Genomic DNA, 20690 nt, shown 5'->3' on the forward strand with positions numbered 1-20690 from the left:
GGGGCCTCAAAAAAGGTCAGCATCATTTTTATGATAACAAATTACAAACCAAACTTGATACGAGTTAATATGAAATTTCAATTAGGCATTCCTTCTCTGTTCAGCAGCATAACTTATTATTGGCTTTAAATGAGATCTACTTTGGACTTGTATCTAGTTAGAGCACTGACATATATTCCTCATCAATTCTCAGCTGTTTTTTGCATGCATGCAAACAGTTGAAAACATTAGATTATCATTTTTTAAGATCAGTGAATGATATGTTCAATGCCATTTGAGCTGAATTGCAATTAGTGAAACTCACACATATGTATTGACTTTTTAAAGTCTAAAAACATGCAAATAAATGAATCACTGGAATAACCTATTGTAGGGTACTTAACAAAATATAAATCCTGACTGATATATGGTTCAAGTTGACCTAATTTTGACAGCTATCAGATTCAAGCCGAAAGGTCACTGAGTTACATACAGTCATGTTTAGATGAATCAAAAGTGTTTATCTCTGCAAAATTACATTTCCATTCATTTTGTTCACACAAATAGTAGTTAAGTATTTGAATGCAACTACCAACAGATGGTACGTGTGTTTTGAGGGCATGGACAAAAAAACCCATGGTGACAACAACAATGTACAGCTATGTTAAGAAGTATAACATCACAGTTACGTTAGTGTAGTAAGTAGCATTTAAACAAAGTTTAGTAAATATTTCAAAAACAAAGCTTTTGTAATGGTTTTTGCTGTTTAATAAGATTACCTTTACACAAAATTCATACCTCACCAATGCCATTCACATCTATATAATTAAACAAGCTGAAATACTCATCAACTGAAGGGGAATGTTTAAACTTTAATTAAAACAATGCAAGTTTAACAGCAATCATATATTTCAAAGTAATAACTTAAGCTTTACTTCAAAATTTTAAAATTATAACAAAGCTTCTCCATAAACAACATTTGCAGTTTGCTTTCCATCTACCAACAAATAAAGATTTTGAGGTGATCCCACCCATGAATACCCTACACTTCATTGACCATGAGAAAAGGCTTGGAGTAATTAACCAACAGGATTTACAAAATAGAAATAGGGTAAAGTTCAATTTTGACCCCCTTAGAACATTCTCCATAGTTCATTCTGTTTACATACAAATTTTGGTTAAGATCAGCCCAATAGGCTCGAAGGATGCAAACAAACACACATTTCATCTTTATATATATATATATATATATAGATGAGTAATGTGTGCACATGTGGAAACTTTTTAAACTTCAGTAAACTATTCAAAAATGAAATTAGGAATAGGGAAGTACAGACAACATTGCCATATGGTAAGAAAGGGGTGGGTGTACAAAGGGAAAGGTATTTGGGGAATGGATCTGTAATCCTCTACAGCTCCATTTCAGACAGCAGTGATTATGTATTAAGGTTTTGTGTTTGAATTTCTTCATTTATTCATAGACACTTATAGATTACCAGTACTGTCACCCTGTTGAGTTTTAGTACTTGCCCCTGATACCCAGGTTTTGAAAGCGTCACTATATCTGGTGTCTGTTACTAAATAAGGCAATCAGTTTGTCATTTTTGATCGGAACATTTGTCTCAAAGTATCTTTTGTGCTAGAGGTGTTTGGTAGGTATTATGTGTTGTGGAATAGGTTTACCCACTTAGGTGTAACCTTGCAGATCAGTTAGCTGTTTTAATTACTTTAAATACACAGCTCTGGATGAACATTTTATAAACTCTGTGCATTCAAGTACAAACTATCATAACCAAAAAATGTGTCATACATAAAACACAAGTCTCCCTCTAGTATAAATATGTTCCATCGGTGTGAAAACACACTGCCACACACTAATGTCTACATTAATGTAGAAATGTTTTACTAACTCTTCCTTTTTCTAGGATCTCCTTTACTGGCCGCAGCTTCATTCAGTAAGATCATACCAAACACAACAGCAGCATCTAACCAGAGTTAAGTGAAAAAAACAATGACTTTTCTTCTACCCTACCTTTACTGCTACCCAATAATTCTACACAAATGTAATTTCTTCTAATCTTAACTGTAGAGTTAGCCAATATTACTAACCCAAACAGAATGTATTTTCTTCTACCACTAATAGTCCTACTGCTAGTCAGAATTCTAAACAAACAGAATGTCTTACCTACTACCACCATCTGTTCTGCTAACTACTAACTCTAATCAAACAATTCATTATTTTCTACCACTACCTGTACTACTATCCAGAAATTGTTTCATGTTTCATTCAATTTCTTGGTATTAAAAACTGTGCCAAATCCTGCACAATACTATTATCTAGACAGCAAATGAGCAATGTACACAGCTAAATGAAATAATTACCTCAATCTCAGTGATTAAAACATTCACTAAGACAAGATTTTTAGAAAATATCAGTTTATCTTTCTCGTCTTGGTAGCTAATTGTCATAGAATTATTTTTTACTCTTACTAACTTGTTTATAAGCGAATACATTAACAGAAAGGATACTGAGGACAATAACAATGTATGTTTCTACAATAAACTGTCCACCACTGCTCCCATGCACATATGCCTGCAACAAAGAAAACAAATATATTTTTCAATTATCAACAGAATAGACACAGTTTAAGATGTATTACAAGAATCTGCAGAAAGAAACCTCAAATTTACTTTAGTGATGACATATCAGATTAGATTATATATTCAGAAATTCCCACTAACAGTGTGCTTACTTACACTGAAAATGTGTTAAAAGTAGAATAATATAGACAATTTATCAAATTGAACAAGAAATAACTACTGAATTAACAGCAAAAGAATAGTTTAAAACACAAAGATGACAATTCACAGTCACATTAGATACCTAGGAAAAGAAAAAGCTTTAAATATATATTAATAACACCAAACTTCACTGAAACCTACCACATTGCCTCTTGGTGTTCGGTGCATAAATGGAGGTCCTCTGATGTGATTCCACATTTGTCCTGATGTCATGGCAAAAACTATACACTGTAACAGGTCAACAAAACACTTATACATGAAACAATCAAGCTTATACAAAACAAAACAGCAGAGCACTTAAAATATAACACAATGAAATTTATATCTTGAAAGAGCAGAACTCAAACATAAAGTAATTAAGTTTTCACTCTAACAAAGAAGTAAAGAAGTTTCTCAATATTACAAAATCAAGTTTAGACAGTAACAAACCAGAATATTTTCATTTAAAAAAATAAGTTTATAGTTCAATGGGGTAGAACATTTATACTGGAACTAGACAGAATATTTACACACAAATCGATCAAGTTTATACTAGAACTATGCAGAATAGTTACATTCTATCAAATACATTTATACTGTAACTAGACAGAACATTTATACACAAAACGATCAAGTTTATACTGTAACTAGGCAGAATATTAACAAATAAATTTATATTGCAATGGGACAGAACAGTTATACACAAAATTATCCAATTTATACTGGAACTATGCAGAATAGTTACACACAAACAAATAGGTTTTACACTGATATGGAGCAGAACATTGACACATAAAAGAATCAAGCCTGGACAGTAACAGGCAGAATTTTTCCCAAGAAACAACCAATCTTATAGTGTAGCAAGCAGAACTTCTTCAAACAAACCAATCAAGAAGTAACAGGGCCGAATACTTCAAAATATCAAGTTTCTATTTTAGCAAAGTAGTAGAACTATAAAATATTAAACAATAAAATTAATGGTGTATCAGAGCAGTAGAGCTCTAAAAATGCTCATTCAAATTGTAACAGGTCAGAATACAAAATATTAATTACACCATTAGGACTATAAAATAGCATATAAATACATGTGAACAACTATACATATACCAACCAATACTACAGCAGTATAGATATACTTGTACAAGCTGGAATGACAATATATGTTTAGATACACTTTACATACTAGTATAAACATGCATATCAATCTTAAACAAGACAGCAAGCTCTTACATATTTAGATACACATTGTATACAACAATATAAACAAATGTACATTAGGGTGGAGTGAAAACTAAAACTTTTGACAATTTCTCCAGGGATGCAAAAGTTGCATAAGGATGACAGTAATTCACTATTAAAACATTTTTATCCACAGCATTAGTATTCTGGTTCTGCAACTGTATTTGTATGTTATGTGATAAAATTGCAGATCATTTTAAGGCATTAGTTGGTAACTCTTTGCTAAATTGGACCATTATGTGGCTGAAAATACCCAGAACCCACCACAGGTAGGTGGTTGCACATCGAGTTCCACCCTGCCTTTGTGGATCTTGGATTAATTTATTCATATGTGTAATCTGACTTAGTGTTGAAATGAACCCATCTCCGCTCTCAAGTCTGCAAACTACAACAGAAGCTTCAGTAATAAGGTATGTTTCTTGTTCTCTACAGCTTGAGTATGATACGAAAACTGATCAAACTCTAATTTTGGTGTGATCTCTTCCTGGTTTAGTAGCTGCATGAGCTATTCATCAGACATATGTTGGGTTAAAGGAGGTTCCAGCCTTCCATCATTTTGCTAGTCAGTGATTAAGTCCAGGTGGTCAGTCATAATGAAATTCATTTTGGGAATCCTGTAATATCTAATATCTGTGCAACTATGTCTTGCTTCTCTGGCACACATTGTTCTTTGAAGGGCCAGCTTTCTTACATGTTCATGGTCATCCACAAGCATAGCATTCAACACATCTTCAGGGTGACCATAGTAAGCATTTTTTTTAATTACCAGGTCAACAACTGCTTTCAAGTTTTCTGAAAGGTATCTTGAACCCCCTAACTATCTGCAGCAAATTCTTTGCATCATCTGTACACGAAGGCATTAGTTGGCATTTGTGTGAAACTCTTTGCTAAACTGGATCATTATGTAGCTGAAAATATCCAGAACTCACCACAGGTAGGTGGTTGCACATCGGGTTCCACCCTATCCAACCCAAATAACATGTTTAGATACTATAGATACCAGTATAGACATACATATACTTCTACAAGGTAACATGTAAATACATGTTTAGACACACTGCACACACCCTTATAAATATACATATTATACTTGTACAATGCAGCATGAAAATACATGTTTAGATACACTGTACACACAAACATAGTTAGACACTCCTACATGGGGTATATGTATATACATTATTCAAACCTATTCAGAAACACACACACACATATATTATTTAAATAAATTTAAGTTACAACAGTATAGACATGAGTATATATCTTGCACAAAACAAACATACTTAGATACAATGTACATAAGTGTATATATACAAAGTATATATCTACCACAAACCAAATATATACTGTATGCAGCAGTATATACATTCTGCAAACCAACATACACATATTCTAATATATTACACACACTAGTATAAACATGGATATTATACCTGTACAAGGCAGTATCACCAAATATATGTTTAGATACTGTACATCCCAGTATAAATATACATATTATATTTGTACAAGGCAGTATCACCAAATATATGTTTAGATACTGCACATACCTGTATAAATATACATATTATACCTGTACAAGGCAGTATCACCAAATATATGTTTAGATACTGTACATACCAGTATAAATACACACATTATATTAGTTAAAAGGCAGTATCACCAAATATATGTTTAGATACTGTACATACCAGTATAAATATACACATTATATTTGTACAAGGCAGTATCACCAAATATATGTTTAGATACTGTACATACCAGTATAAATATACATATTATATTTGTACAAGGCAGTATCACCAAATATATGTTTAGATACTGTACATACTAGTATAAATACAAATATATATATACAAGGTAGCATGAAAATACATGTTTGCACACACAAGTATAAATACACATATTATACATGTACAAGGTTGCATGACACTAAATGTTTAGACACACTGCACACACACACAAGTATAAATACACATATTATACTTGTACAAGGTAGCGTGAAAATACAGGTTTAGACACACTGTACACACCAGTATAAACATACATATTATACTTGTACAGAATAACATAACATGTTTAGATATTCTATACACACCAATATAAATAAACATATTATACTTGTACAAGGTATCATGACAATAAATATGTTGACACACTGCACACACCAATATAAAGAAATATATTATGCTTTTACAAGGCAGCATGACAATACATGTTTAAACACACTGTACACACCAGTATAAATACACATATTATGTTTTTACAAGGCAGCATGAAAATACAAGTTTATACACATTATACACACCAGTATAAACATAGAAAGTATACTTGTACAAGGTAGCAAGAAAATATGTTTAGACATATTGTACACACCAGTATAAACATACATAATACATTTGTACAATGCAACATGAAAATACATGTTTAGACATGATGTATACACTGGTATAAAGATACCTATATATACTTGTACAAGAAAGCATGACAATACAAGTTTACAGTCAGTGTACATACGAGTATAAACATACATACATATTATACATCTGTACAAGGCAGTATGACAATGCATGTTTAAATAACAAATAAATAACACACAACATTAAAATTGATACACAATCAAAAACATTTCTAAAATGCGGACTATACATGTTTTGATGTTTACAAATTATCACCTAGAGTAGACTTGTGAGACATATCTGTCATATAATATTTCATAAAAAGAAAGTAGTTGAATTAAATTTTGAATATAACTCGCTAAAACCTCGTAACATGCACAGAAATAAATGGCTATGGTGAGAAGGTTAGGTTCTTAATTTTATAAGGCTATATTTAAAAAACTTCTCAATTTCTCCTGATATGAGAAATGTGACATTTGCTCTCTAGGTCTTCCCATTTCTCTAATATATTTACCACCTTTCATGAAGTACAGAATTTAATGTAAATTACTCATTGTGATATTGTTATTACTCAGGCAATAATAAAAGAACACAACATTTTGTATAGTAAATAGTAAAAAAAAAACCACAGTAAATAGAACAAACTGTCAGAAATCAACACGAGACTGAAAAAGGTGCGCGAATGTGCTGAAACTAGTTTTTCTGATATCAAACTTTTGACAGTTTATTCTGTTTACTGTTTTTTTTTTTTTACTACTCAAGTGAAGCATAGTTTTTATAGCCTTTAATCTTATTTGGTTACAGAGCCATAGGCTAGAAAATCAGACCCCTCTTGCCACCCCCCACCTGTCACATCCTTCCTTTCACAAATTACCAATAGTTCCCTATGGCATTTAATACTGTATTATTTATAATCAATAGAAAGCCAAAGTTTTAATTTATAACATGACATATTACATTACGTTAGTTTCTGTATAAGGAATTGTCTATTTCACTCCCGGTTCAAACTTTATTAGCACAGGAAATACATCAATGAGCTTAGTTGAATTTTTAATAGCCATTATCTCATAGTTAGAAAGCCAAAAAAAATTATGATAGTTAGAGGACATTGTCTACTTTTTATGTGTTATTATTCTGTGTTCTTTGGTGCATTACTTAATTAAATAAAAAAATATTTAGTGCAGTAGTACCATTAGTATAAAAAATAGGGTTAACTTTCATCAACATTCTACAGCAAAAAAAAAAGATCCAGTTAAGTATTATATTTCTTGTTTTTCATATGTATTCAGTATTTATCATTATAAAAGTAACTGAAATATAAAACTTAGAAACTTTTCAGGTTACATAAGGTTAGAGTAGGTAAAATAAAAAAATAATCATTTTTCATGAGGTATGTTCACAAGTAGCTTGTGCATTACAAAATTCAACAGGGTAACATGAACTCTATATTCACCAAGTGATTTACAACTAACTTATTTGGCAGGATTATTAGTTATACACAGTTCAAAGGACAACAAAACAATAAAATTTCAGTAGAAATAGATGTATGCTGTTACAAGGTTTAAGCTTTTTAAGATAAACAAATGTAGTTTCCTGTTATAATTTGAAGTCACCATGGAAAGAAAAAAAAGTCATTTAGATGTTTGTATTTTTTTATGGTGATTACGAGGCAAGTCAAATTGACTGGTCTGGAACGGGCATATTTATGAAGCAAAGATATCGCAAAGAATAACCTAAGAGCTACCTTGTGGAACACCCCATCTCTAGTTTATGTGATTGTAATGAACAGTGTACATTTTGAGGCCTTGGAAATTATGAAATGGAGTCAACATGGCCTTACAATGCGGATTTTAGTACAATTCTAAGTGACTGAAGTATACTTGGACAGGCACCACTCACCACAGAGTGGGATCCTGGTCAAGATTAGCCCCTGAAAAATAATACATATAACAAAAGAAAGAAAACTTATCCAGTTAGTCTCACCGAAGAGTGAAAGATAGTGACAGGTGGAAAACATTACCCCGACGAATAAGAAACTGATATCCAAAGCAGATAATGGAAGATGAACATATGAGGTATAGTCTCAGTGCTCAACAAAGGAAGTGCCTCCAATAGATGATAGGGTTGAGATGCAGGAAAAAGGTAAGGTGCCTGAACAGAGTAAAGACACCAGGAGTTGATTACAGGAAGAAGTAGACAAGGAAGAAAAGGCCAATCGAATCACAAGCTGAGCCCAATGGGTAAGGGAGGAAGGGAAATAATCATGAACAGAGGAGTGGTACAAGTAAATGAAGTCAAAGGAAAGAAGCCTTGAAAGGAACGAAGCAACCCAGAGCATGTACAGGATAGAGATGGTCATCCAGATCCAACCAAGAATAAAGATGGAAGATGGCAAGAAATGAATATAATGAAAAGAATATTCTACATGAGACCCCAAAGTGTAGGTTATTAATATTGATCCAGAACAAAAAGAACACATCCAGCTGAGAAAACCAGATGTGTGCTGGCAAAAACAGATTAGTAAGACCTGACCCAGAGTGACATGGATGATCAAAATCACCTTGGGAAAAAGACTTACAAAATGAGAATAACTAAAGTTATAAATTGGATATATTCCTGTCTGAACATATCAACAGCCAGGGCGAGTGGATGATGAATCCAAGACCAAAACAGATAAGGTAAATTGGAATCAAGAAATGAGTCAAATGCTTCCCATGGAGGAGTACTTCACAGGAAGCAGAGCTACTGAAAATATGAGGATCAAGAGGCCACTCCTTGGGAGAAAGCACCTGTAACACGACACACCAGGAGACATAAATGACTGCTCCCTTGGAGAGTGATATAAGCCACTACCATCAAATAGTCAGAATGAAATAAGATTAGTCAAATCCAGATGAGGAGAAAGTGAACTAAAGCACGTTTGACTTCTGGAAGTGCCAGTGTGTTAACATGGTAAGACCTTTCATCATCAGACCATTGTCCTGAAGCCTCCCGCTAATTGACTCCCACACCTCCAACTTTGGAAATGAGCATCAGAGAAGAGAAACAAATCCAGACAACAAGGGAGATACATTCAACTACCAACACGTATAGTTGAAGAGGAAAGGAGGAAAGTTAAGAGGAGAATCCAAGGGAACTTGACTAAAAGACCATGGGTTATGAAAAGATCACAAATGTGCCAGACCCAAAGGGAGAAATGCTTCCATAGAAGCCACATCCCCCATTGTGTTAGAATCTCACTAGCAGTAAGACAGTGAACTCTAATGGTATGGATAAAAGAAAGCTCCATCAAATGCATTCATGGAGGAAAATGGATGGTCCCTACAGAGACACTCCCTAAATAACAGAGATTGTTAGTTAGGTAACAAGAAAAACTTAACCAACTAGAAAATCCAACCACCCCAGCTGCTTGTGTAAGAAGCAGATAAGTATGTCATGACCACCTCTGTTTGGAAGGAGCTAATCGAAGCCAGACACCCAAGTACTGGTGTTAGTAAAATCCCTCAAAATGTAAAAGTCAGGTAAAACACAGACCATATGACAAAGACTTACAGAAATGAAACAAGTCTGAAGGGCAAGACATGAACCTGTTACTGAATCACATGGTGAAAAAAACTAAGATAGCATCCTGAGAAATAAGAAAGTGTAATGTGGGCATTCTCAGTGCAGCAAAAATTGCCCACCCAATTGTGATCAAAGACTACATATTAAAAACAGGAAAGAAACAACAAATGATTGAGGCAGGACCGATCGATCCAGAACTCCAACCAGCATGTAGCATACACTATGAATGAATAAACCTGTAAGTAGGACAGGTAAAGGATGAGTAGGTGCCAGACACGGAACACAAATAAAGATGACAATGACTTAGAATGAAACAAAGGAGCAACCAAAAAAAAAAAAATAGAATATAGCATTGCAGATACCTCAAATTATACTAAATGCACAGGAGTAGCCCCAAAAAACAGACTGGTGGAGGAAAAGAGTCGATCGTAACTCCCTATTAGAAGTGGATGATAAACAAACGGTACAAGACAATGTCCCACCCCAAAAGCAAAAAAGCCGAATGTGGAAGGAAAGAACTGAAGATGGCAAACACCCCAACATGGAGGGAAGGAGGAAGAACTATCAAATGAAAATCTCCTAGATATTGGTGGAACGCCTAAGACAGGAGCTATAAGATAGACATTTCCTGTAGGAGAGTTGACAAGGTAAGATGAAGCTGGAAAACTAAGTGGAGGATAAATGTAGAGGATTAACCCCTTTCACCCCGAGTATCATTTACTATGCATGACAAACTTTTAGTGTCTTACATTCAAAATTTTATTCAACTACTTTTTGTTTATGTTATAATAATCAGTATAGCACAAAATTATAGCTAATAATCCACATTTTAATAGTACAAGTTAAGTTCCTAATTCTACAAGGCAATTTAAAAAAAAATCCTGAGTTTCTCCTTGAATGACACTCATGCCATATTTTCTCTAGGCATCTTGTCTTCTCTATTTTGTCTACTACCCCTTGATAAAGTACAAAATTAAATGTAAATTAATTACTCTCCATAGAAATGTTCACTGCTCAAACAAGCCACAATTTTTATAGCCTTCAATTTTGTTTGATTACAAGTCATAAATAAAAAATCGCACCCCTTCTGCAACACCTACTTGTCAAATCCTCTCTTTCAGGCCTTATTAATAGTTCTCTTTTACGTTTAATTATATATTACCTATAAAAAATAGAAAGTCGAGATTTTCATCTATCAAATGACGTATCGTATAACGTTGTGTTCTGAACAGATAAGAGAACAAGCTTCATTCTCATGGGAAGTTAACAACTAGCTTGGATGAATTTGTAATGGCTCTTGTCATATAGTTAGAAAGCCAAAAACATTTCGAGTTAGGGAAAATTGTCTGTTTTTTGCATGTTATTAGTCTATGTTTTTGGTGCATTATTCAATTAAATAAAAGGTATTTAATGCACTACTACCATTAATATAAAATATGTAGGCTTAAGCATAATCAATAATTGACAGCAAGGAAAAAAAGATTGGATAAGTAATTTATTTCTTGTTTATTCTTTATTTATTATTATAAAAGTAACTGAAATGTAAAAATAGGGATCTTTTTTGGTTAGTTAAGATTAGATTAGGTAAAATAAATAATGATATAATAAAAATGTTTCACAAGGCATGCATCTGAGCAGCACATGGATAATGTAATTCGATAGCATAACATAAGCTGCACATGCCCTCAAAAGGGCACTAAAACAATAAAATTTAATTATATATAGATGTATACTGTTACAAGCTTAACACTACTTAGGATAAACTAATATGGTTTCATGTTACAATTTGAAGTCATTCTAGAAAGAAAAAAAGGGTAATTTAAATTTATTTTGATTATTTTTTGAGGTGGTTACAAGGTCGGTCAAATTGACTGATCCCATTTTGAGATAGGGTAGAGAAAATAACAGATAAAATATGAAGTTTTACTGGAAAAAAAAAGTTTAAAATGTAATTAGGCAGTTTTACGGATTACACAAAGGAAATTTGAGATTTTTGAGGTGAAGAAAAGTATTTTTAATCTTAACATGAAAATTACTTTTCACATGGACTATTCAAAACAAATACTCAATATATTCATGGACAGATCTTTATTTTAGTTTATTAAAAATATTTCACAAAAAATATTAATTTTTTTGTATAAAAAAGACTTATAATGTTAACTGAAAGACTGTCAAATTTTGAGAAGATATACACACAATATTGAAAGTTAGAAGTATTAAATCTATAAAGACTTTAAATGAATACAAAGAGAACACATGGTTGGTCAAATAAGAGACATCCCCCAAACAGGTAACAGAGATTCTAAGTACATAGAATCAAGAAAAAATCTGCCTGATAATAAGCAAAGGCAAACTGAACAAAAGCCTGTGGAGACTCAGATGCAAGAACCCTCTCCCAAAAAGAGATAAAAATGCTCATGAAACAATGTCTGGAGAAGGAGGGGAAAAGTATACTGTGAAATGTGTCTAAAAAAGGCTGAGGTAAGCATAGAAGATTCTGCAGTAGAAGCCCTAATCAAAAGGGGGAAAACTGACAAAATCTAGGTCATCCTAAATGGGTTTGCCAGTTGGAGGAGGAAGGTGAGCAATATTGGGAGTAGGGGTCCTCACAAATTAATTGTAAGAAGTACAAATGATAAAGAATTATGAAAATGAAATCTATATCAATATAATAGTATTGTGTGTTGTTTGTTGTATGTCCATGTAACTACTTTGCAGGGTGTGGATGGATGTTCATTAGGTCCATGCAGGGGTACATACAAATTTTCAGTTTTCCAGTTTATATGCACATATTTGTGTTTTTTACCACTACTTCACCTCCTATGAATTGACCTTCACTAAATTTGGTATGGAGGTTCATTGGGTCCATGGGGATATACATACACATTATCAATTTTGAGTTTTGTGGTTTTTATGGGCATTTTTGCATTTTTTACCACTACTTTGCCACCTGTAAATGGATCTTCACCAAATATGGTAGGGAAGTTCATTGGGTCCATGGGGAAATACATAAAAATATTCAGTTTTGCATTTTGAGGTTTTTATTGGCACTTGCAAATTTTTTACCACTATCTCACCTCCTGTACATGGATCTTCACTAAATTTGATAGGGGGGGGTCATTGGTTCCATGGGGAGATACATACAAATTTTCTGTTTTGCAGTTTATGGGTGGTTTTGCATTTTTTACTACTACCTTGCTTCCTGTAAATGGATCTTCACCAAAACTGGTATGGAGGTTCATTAGGTTCATGCAGGGGTACATACAAATTTTCAATTTTACATTTTGCAGTTTATCTGGGCATTTTTTACCACTACTTCACCTCCTTCGGATGGGTCTTCACCAAATTTGGCATGAAAGTTCATTGGGGTACATAAAAATTTTCAGTTTTGCATTTTTTACCACTGCTTTGCCTCTGTTTGATAGGGAGGTTCAATGAGTTCATGGGGAGATACATGCAAATTTTCAGTTTTATGTTTTGCAGTTTTACCACTACTTTGTCCCCTGTTGATGGATCTTCACCAGGTTTGGCATAAAGGTTTGTTGAGCCCATGCAGAGATACATGAAAATTTGCAGTTTCACATTTTGTGTTTTGCAGTTTTTGCTTTTTTTACAATGACATATAAGGAAAGCAACTTTTCATGTCCTAAGATAAGCTTTCATTAATCATAAATTTACATAACTTCCATTCAGAGAATGGGTACTCCAACTAGCAGTTGATACAATGTAAGTAAGTATGTAGTGAAATAAATGTATGTATAGGATGTTATGTGTTGAAGAAAAGAATATATCTAACCTAATTATCAACTTCCCTGTAAGATGAACAACAGGTAAACTGAAAACAATACACACTTGTTGAGCCAAATCAAACTGTGCAGGACAAAGTATATCACGATCTTATAATTTAAAAACCCTAACCTCACAATAATACGTACAATATCGGGTAAAGTTAGTGCAGACCCTGGCTCCAGGGTTCCACACAAACAAAGTTAATATGAAGAAGTATAAAAGATAAACAATAAAGAAAAAATAAGCAAGTGTGTATTGACAATAACATATGCATAAGATGTAATGTTTTGAAGAAAAAACAATATAGTTAACCCAATTTATGATATACCAGTAATTAAGTGTAATCCTAAAATAATAAAGACCCATGTTAAACGTAATCTAATGTTATAAGACAAAGGATATAACTAGGTTCTAATTTCAAACTTGAATGTAACTATGAGTATTAACCAATCTAACTAAGCTTATGTTATTGAACCCAAATAACTACAGATAATAATATTAACACTAAAAAATTTAAAACCACAACAGTATAATGCCTTATCTTTCCAAAGTTATTGGAATGTATTTTAAAATGTATGGGTCCCCAAACTCAAGTTGAGGCCCAACAAAGGTCAGCTCATTGGATGATCAATCTCTTGACAAAGTAAAGCCGATAACTCCCACAGTCAAGGACTAGCACCTGAAGCCTGTGTATATGTGCTGATAGAAGATATAACCTCCGAAGTGATAACTGAGAATTCAGAATTCATATTCAAAATGAATAACCAAACACAACCATGTTGGCAGAAAGAAATAAAAAGTAAAAAAAAAATTTGTAATGAAGTATGAAGTTCCATAACTGGAGAGAAACATAAAATAATTCCACTTCAGAATAAGTTACAAATATCATTATTGTACAATAAAGAGTAAACTTGGTGAGAGAAATTTATATGAAGATACAAAAAACAAAACACTTGAAGAGAACACAAACTAGACATCTGAACATGAGCACCGCCAAACGAGAAGTGATAATTAGGTAGAATAGCATAGAGTCACGCGGGTTTGTGGCACTACTATTGATGGAGGTTTGTCGTATGATAATTTTCATGTGAGAATCAGTTAAACCATGTGAATCGATGGGTGCATGCAAATAGAGGGCAGCACTGAACAATAATAGCTATATACGTGAGCAGAAGTAAGGTATACCTTGTCAGAATTTTTGTACAACTCTTCCTATTACAATTCACCCAAACACTGGTAATTGCTTTTTTAAGCCATTTATCATAGCAAAACAATATCTAATTCAAGCAGCTTCTGTATAGACCCTAAAGGCCTGAGAATAAATGTCAGAATTTGCACGGCTAAATTTCATGTACAAGGCCAAACAAATTTCAATCTGCTACAAATGCAATGGATGTGGGTGTGATCACTACAGAATATCAGATGCCAAAAAGTTAGCTCACAGAAGTTTTATTCACAGTCCGAAGATAAATGAGGAAAAAGTGGCATAATTTTCTACAGACTTGACAAGTGCAAAAAAGAAATGACAACAGTAGTGGCTAAATGGGCACAGCTTTCATAATCATCTCCTCATGGGAGTCCCAATGATGAGTTATGGTGATTTAATTAGGGTGTCTGGTATGGAGAAAAGCATAGAATATTTTCATAAGAACATACTGACCATAAGCATTAGGTTTGATCCTGAAGATTGAGGAACCCTACCAACACTGCAGCACTAGTAGGGTAGCATGGACACTGTGAAATTCCTCATCTTTCATCCTTTCTAACTTCATGTAGTTGCATAAATCATATATTCTGGATTGCAAGAGAATTGCCTATAATGCACAACTGCATTTAACTGTATTCTTTATTACCAGATTTAACATTTCTCTACCCTATCTAAAACACCTAAATTTGTTCTGTGGTTGAATAGTTTTTATGTTTTTTTGCCAGGTTTACAGGGCATCTGTTTCTCATGAACAACTGAGAAATAGTGTTCAGTCATAGCCAATCAATGAAGGTAAATATTCATCATGTAACTTAATTTTAGACACATGTTGACCAGTACTTATTTTAAACATTTTTTTCATCACTAATTGAAAACATTCTACCTGCTGATTATAAAATCAAACACACACAGCTCAATGCCAACTAATTAACATTTTCTCTGCCTAATAACAAAATATATTTAAGTGTTATGAACACATTTTTATTGACCAAATTACATCACAGTATAATATTTTCCAGTATCATTTAAAAAAATACTGAGTAAAAAGAAGTAAAATTTTACAATAACAGTTTCTTAGAAGAAAAAAAAAGTAAACTGATGAGCACTTACTAGAGCTGCTATTCCCCATGAAGTTTTATTGTATAAGAAGTCCAGGTTGTTCCTCCTCATGTATAGCAGAGCACCAATCAAAGCAAACAGGATGACCAGAGCAATAGTTCCAGAATAGTTTGGTGGACGGAAAACACGGATCTAAAGAGAATAAAGTAGAAGAGTTAGCTCTGGAGAAATGGAAGAAAGAGGTGAATGAATGATAAAAGATTTGTGGTACTTATCTGTACTTCTGTTTTGTGAAGGAGGCTAACATATTGATACACTTTCTTAAACATACACACACTCACAGCATTGTCTTTCAGACAATTACTAATTGGGAAGTCCTCAACTGAATATTTAATTCTACAATACAGAGCACTGACAAGAGCTAAAGACTTATTTCAAACCATAGGCTAAACAAGTTGGGATATGCAACTCAGATAATAAAAACCAACAAAGATTGAGTCAAATAAGCAACTATAGTTCTTTTAAACAAATTTTAATCTTTTTAAACATAATGTGCTGATCCAAGAATACTTGATATTTCTTTACCAGAAGTTAGTGTATCTAAACATTGAGTCAAAAAGACAGCTGAAAGACAATATTTACATACAAGGTTTGATGAGTCAGCCACTCATCTATCAAGCAACAATACAAATATACTTTTTTGAGAGTTCAATACTTACATGACAAAACTTGTTTTGGATATCTTTTTTTACAAATTAATTACTTAATAAAATTAACATGAAATACTTAAACTCAGTGAACATTTTAAAATTGAAATATAACTCTATGGAATAGTCAATAGTTTACACATGTTTATAATGCAGATTATGAACTAAATAAATGCATTAGAAAGTTATAAAACAGTTTAATTTAATATTATAGACCTTATTTAGTGTTTGTTGTGGCTCATGGTTCATTTTTAATTTTCTCGCTGGACTCAGGTGCTGATAGTAACTTCAAAATTTTCTTAATTCTTACTGTGATTCACTGCAAAGGTTAACCAAAGATTGGATAATGTTTAATGTTTTGTTACATTGCTTTTCCATTTGTAGGGTTACCTGTAACTGAAGACATTAAATTATGGAAAATATAGCTTATACTAGATTTTTTAATGAAAATTTTAAGGGAGGCAGGAGGTGAACCAAACAAATTTCAGGAGTGTGACCCACCACTTTTTTGCTTCCCCTTGGTAACACCATTGTGGCAAAGGAAAATCAGCTTCTACTACTCTATTGCATGTTCAAGATTACAAGAATTTGTAACAAATTTCAATCTACTGGTTCTAATATTGAAATTAAGAGTGTGAGCTCAAGCTATGGAGACTTTACCAAACAACAAAGGAGTGTAATCAAATAAAAAACTACAACAGAACTAAAGATGTTCTTCAAACCACAGTCTAAGCTAGGTAGGATATGCTCTGAATCTACACTATATTCAGAACAGTTATTACTATTTTCAATTATTCCACCAATCGATTAATCAAAATTACAATTAGATTGACCGTCACAAAAACAGTCAACTAATCAAAATTAGTTTGTTTTATCATTATTATTATTATTACTATATTTGATTATTCCAAGTATCCAGCCATTGCTTGGCCATCTGTATGTTACTTTGTTATTTATACCTTTTTACTTCCTAGTACCTATAGTAAGTTTTAGGTTATATTGCTCTTAGTAAATATGGAAATTTTAATTATTCAGCTACCAAATAACTTCTAATATTCTGCTAAACCAAATTTATGGAAAAACAATGAAATAGGATAGATACCAAATATTAAACATCACAATCCTTAACAAGATGCTACTTTAGTTTCTGTAAGAATTTTTTCAATGGCCATTGTATATTGTTTTATAAAAGACAAATCCTGTTTTCTGACTAATCACCAACCGAGTGACCAAAACAATGCACCCATGTAGATCAGACAACTGACTAACCTTACTACCTCATCTGAGTGTATGTTCTTTCTTCTATATTTGTAGATCCAAAACATCAACTGAATGATCATGCCTGAATGTTTGTCCATTGTTTTTACATTTGCAGATACAAACTAAATGACTGAAAAATAGAAACTCATCTAAGTATCTGTCCTTTTTAGTATATCTGCTAATCAAGTACCAACTAACTGGACACTAACATCTCACCTAAGTGTCTATTATTTGCATATCAAACACCAACTTACTGACATCTCACCTGAGTGTCTGTTCTTTCTCCTATCCACCTGGCTATTGTTTCTGCAGCAAATCCAATTCTGTAAAATAATTTGACTCCATTCAGCAGAGAACATTGTCTTATGAAGAAACAAATTTGTGATTGATATTTAAAATTCACATTTTTAAAGTAAATACTTTAATATTAAAGCTAAATTTACTCAAATGTTTCTAAAAGAATATTTTGAATTTGAAAGCACATCATTAATGTAAATTATTCGCAAGTTCTTTTATCAAACAGTTCATGTCCATAAACAAGCAATGACCGACTCAAGCAAGCATGAATGTCTTCTCTTGGACAACTATTAATAAGAGTTGTTAATCTATGTTCAGGAACACACCATAGAATAATATAATATATAGTTAATCAAAAAATATAAATATATAAGGTCCATTACATTTACCTTAGAAATTCTATAATGCTTATGAATTCTTTTGACAGAGAGCACATCTTGGAACCTATGCTGAACTTGTAAATGTGGTAGTCTGAGCTGTTAAAATCTGGCTTACTAGCAAGCTCTAAGAGGTTAAACCACTTGCTCAGTTAGCAAGAGAACCTTTATGGTGTGCAAGAGGTCCTCGGGTCGATAGACACCTGAGAAAATTACCACAAGAAAAACTGGCATCCAACATGGGGCCTTCCCATGATCCAGAGATAAGGCCCATATCAATTGTGTTAAACCCCTGAGTGTTTGCTAGTAAGGCACTTTCTAACAAATTAAACTAGCACAGAGATACAGAACACATTTATCAATTCAAGAGATACAGAAGACATCTAAAAACCTATGATGGACTTGGAAAAGAAACATTTATTAAATCCTCTAACACAAAAACATATCTAAAAAGTTACACTGGACTTGGAAATACATAAACATTTATTCTCTAACATAGAACACACCTAAAAATTTAGTAAGGGCTTAAAATATGCCATTTAATCACTTTTCTTTTAACCCTATCTGGACCAGCGAGTAGAGCTAAGCAATTTAATTGCTTACATAAGAGCAGTGATTACATTGTATAAACTAGCTAATTAATCAAAATTATAATTAAATTAATGTCACAAAAATAATCAACTAATCAAAATTAGTGTTTGCAGTTATTATTCCATCAATCTATTAATCAAAATTACAATTAAATTGACTGTCACAAAAATAATCAACTAATCAAAATTAGTTTGTTTTATTATTATTACTATATTTGATTATTTCAACTATTCAAGTAACAGAAATATTGCCATTACGGTTTTTTGTTGTTAAGCACAAAAACTATATAATGGGGAAAAGGAGGTTTGTGATTTGAGTGTATCAAGTTTGGCTCCAATTACCACCAAACTTGCTCTTTATTATTGCAAGGATACTAAGGTTATTGACCATTGTCACTAATTTTGAACTTCTGACTAGAAGAAAAGTAAACAGTTGGCAGCACCCAACACTAGCCCTCTGTTTTTTTGCTTTTTTTTACATTGTTTGTTTCTCATTTATAAATGTGTAACTGTATTTTCTAAGGTTGTATAAGCAGACATGGATCTGTGGGGCTCAAATCCCTATTTTATTTTCAGAAATTAATACAAAACCAGCCAGATGTCCTTACACTTCCATATGTATTAAAAAGAAACACCATATGTCAGTGTTTTTATAACTGGGCCATTAATTGCCATAAATTTTTTTTTTTTTTTTAGGTTTTCTGAAATCACCACAACTTACATATACAACAATCTAGTTAAGGACTCAGCCAGTAACTGATTATTTCTATGTTAATACAATGATATGACCAATAATTGAACATTGCCATGGTAACTTTCATGCCTTGGATTTTTCCAAATACACTGACAATGTATCTACACTTTAGAGATTTGTTTTTATCAAACCAAGTACTGTTTACAACACAAGCAACTCTTATAACATAGACTTGATACAGAATCAATTTCTCATTGTTTAAAAGTTAGAATTATTTTGAGAAAGATGTTTTTCATATTGTTGATGTCTATAATAAGTGAAAATGCAAGTAGTATAAGTAACAACTTTTTGTAAAAAAATTTAAACCAAGCATCATGTTTACCAATGCTATAATTTTTTTTCTAAATATGATCTTAAATAATTCTAAATATTTAATTTTAATTAAAAAATTGGAAATGTTTGTTTCTGTTTTTATTTTCACATGAACCATATTACCAGAAATAAAGATACAAGTCTTCAAATTGCTGGATTATAGCCTAACTTAACTAATCACTTACAAAATATATTAACATTATTTTACCTTTGTTCAATTTATTTAGGTTACTTTAAGAACATATGGTCAACATTGGTTAATCCAAAATACTATATTATTATTATTATTATAGTGGAGGTCTCTTCTTTCATGTAAAAATACTGAACATTTTGTTAAAGTACTATACAGTTTTTAAAAAGTTAACTTGCATTGTAC

At 32.4% G+C, this 20690-nt stretch overlaps 1 protein-coding gene across 1 annotated transcript in view; it reads right to left on the minus strand.

The window, feature by feature from the left end:
- Positions 1–20690, minus strand: part of LOC106469061 (tumor suppressor candidate 3-like) — a 66176-nt gene that overhangs the window by 9652 nt on the left and 35834 nt on the right. Inside the window, exons 5-9 of the mRNA XM_013929514.2 lie at positions 18250–18307; positions 16069–16209; positions 2923–3009; positions 2509–2572; positions 1890–1964 (exon numbers count right to left, since the gene is read on the minus strand). Coding sequence (XP_013784968.1) covers positions 1890–1964; positions 2509–2572; positions 2923–3009; positions 16069–16209; positions 18250–18307 — 425 coding nt within the window. The remainder of the gene's footprint in view (positions 1–1889; positions 1965–2508; positions 2573–2922; positions 3010–16068; positions 16210–18249; positions 18308–20690) is intronic.

The sequence above is a fragment of the Limulus polyphemus genome, unplaced genomic scaffold (assembly GCF_000517525.1).
Source record: "Limulus polyphemus unplaced genomic scaffold, Limulus_polyphemus-2.1.2 Scaffold3281, whole genome shotgun sequence".
NCBI classification, from domain to species: Eukaryota; Metazoa; Arthropoda; class Merostomata; order Xiphosura; family Limulidae; genus Limulus; species Limulus polyphemus.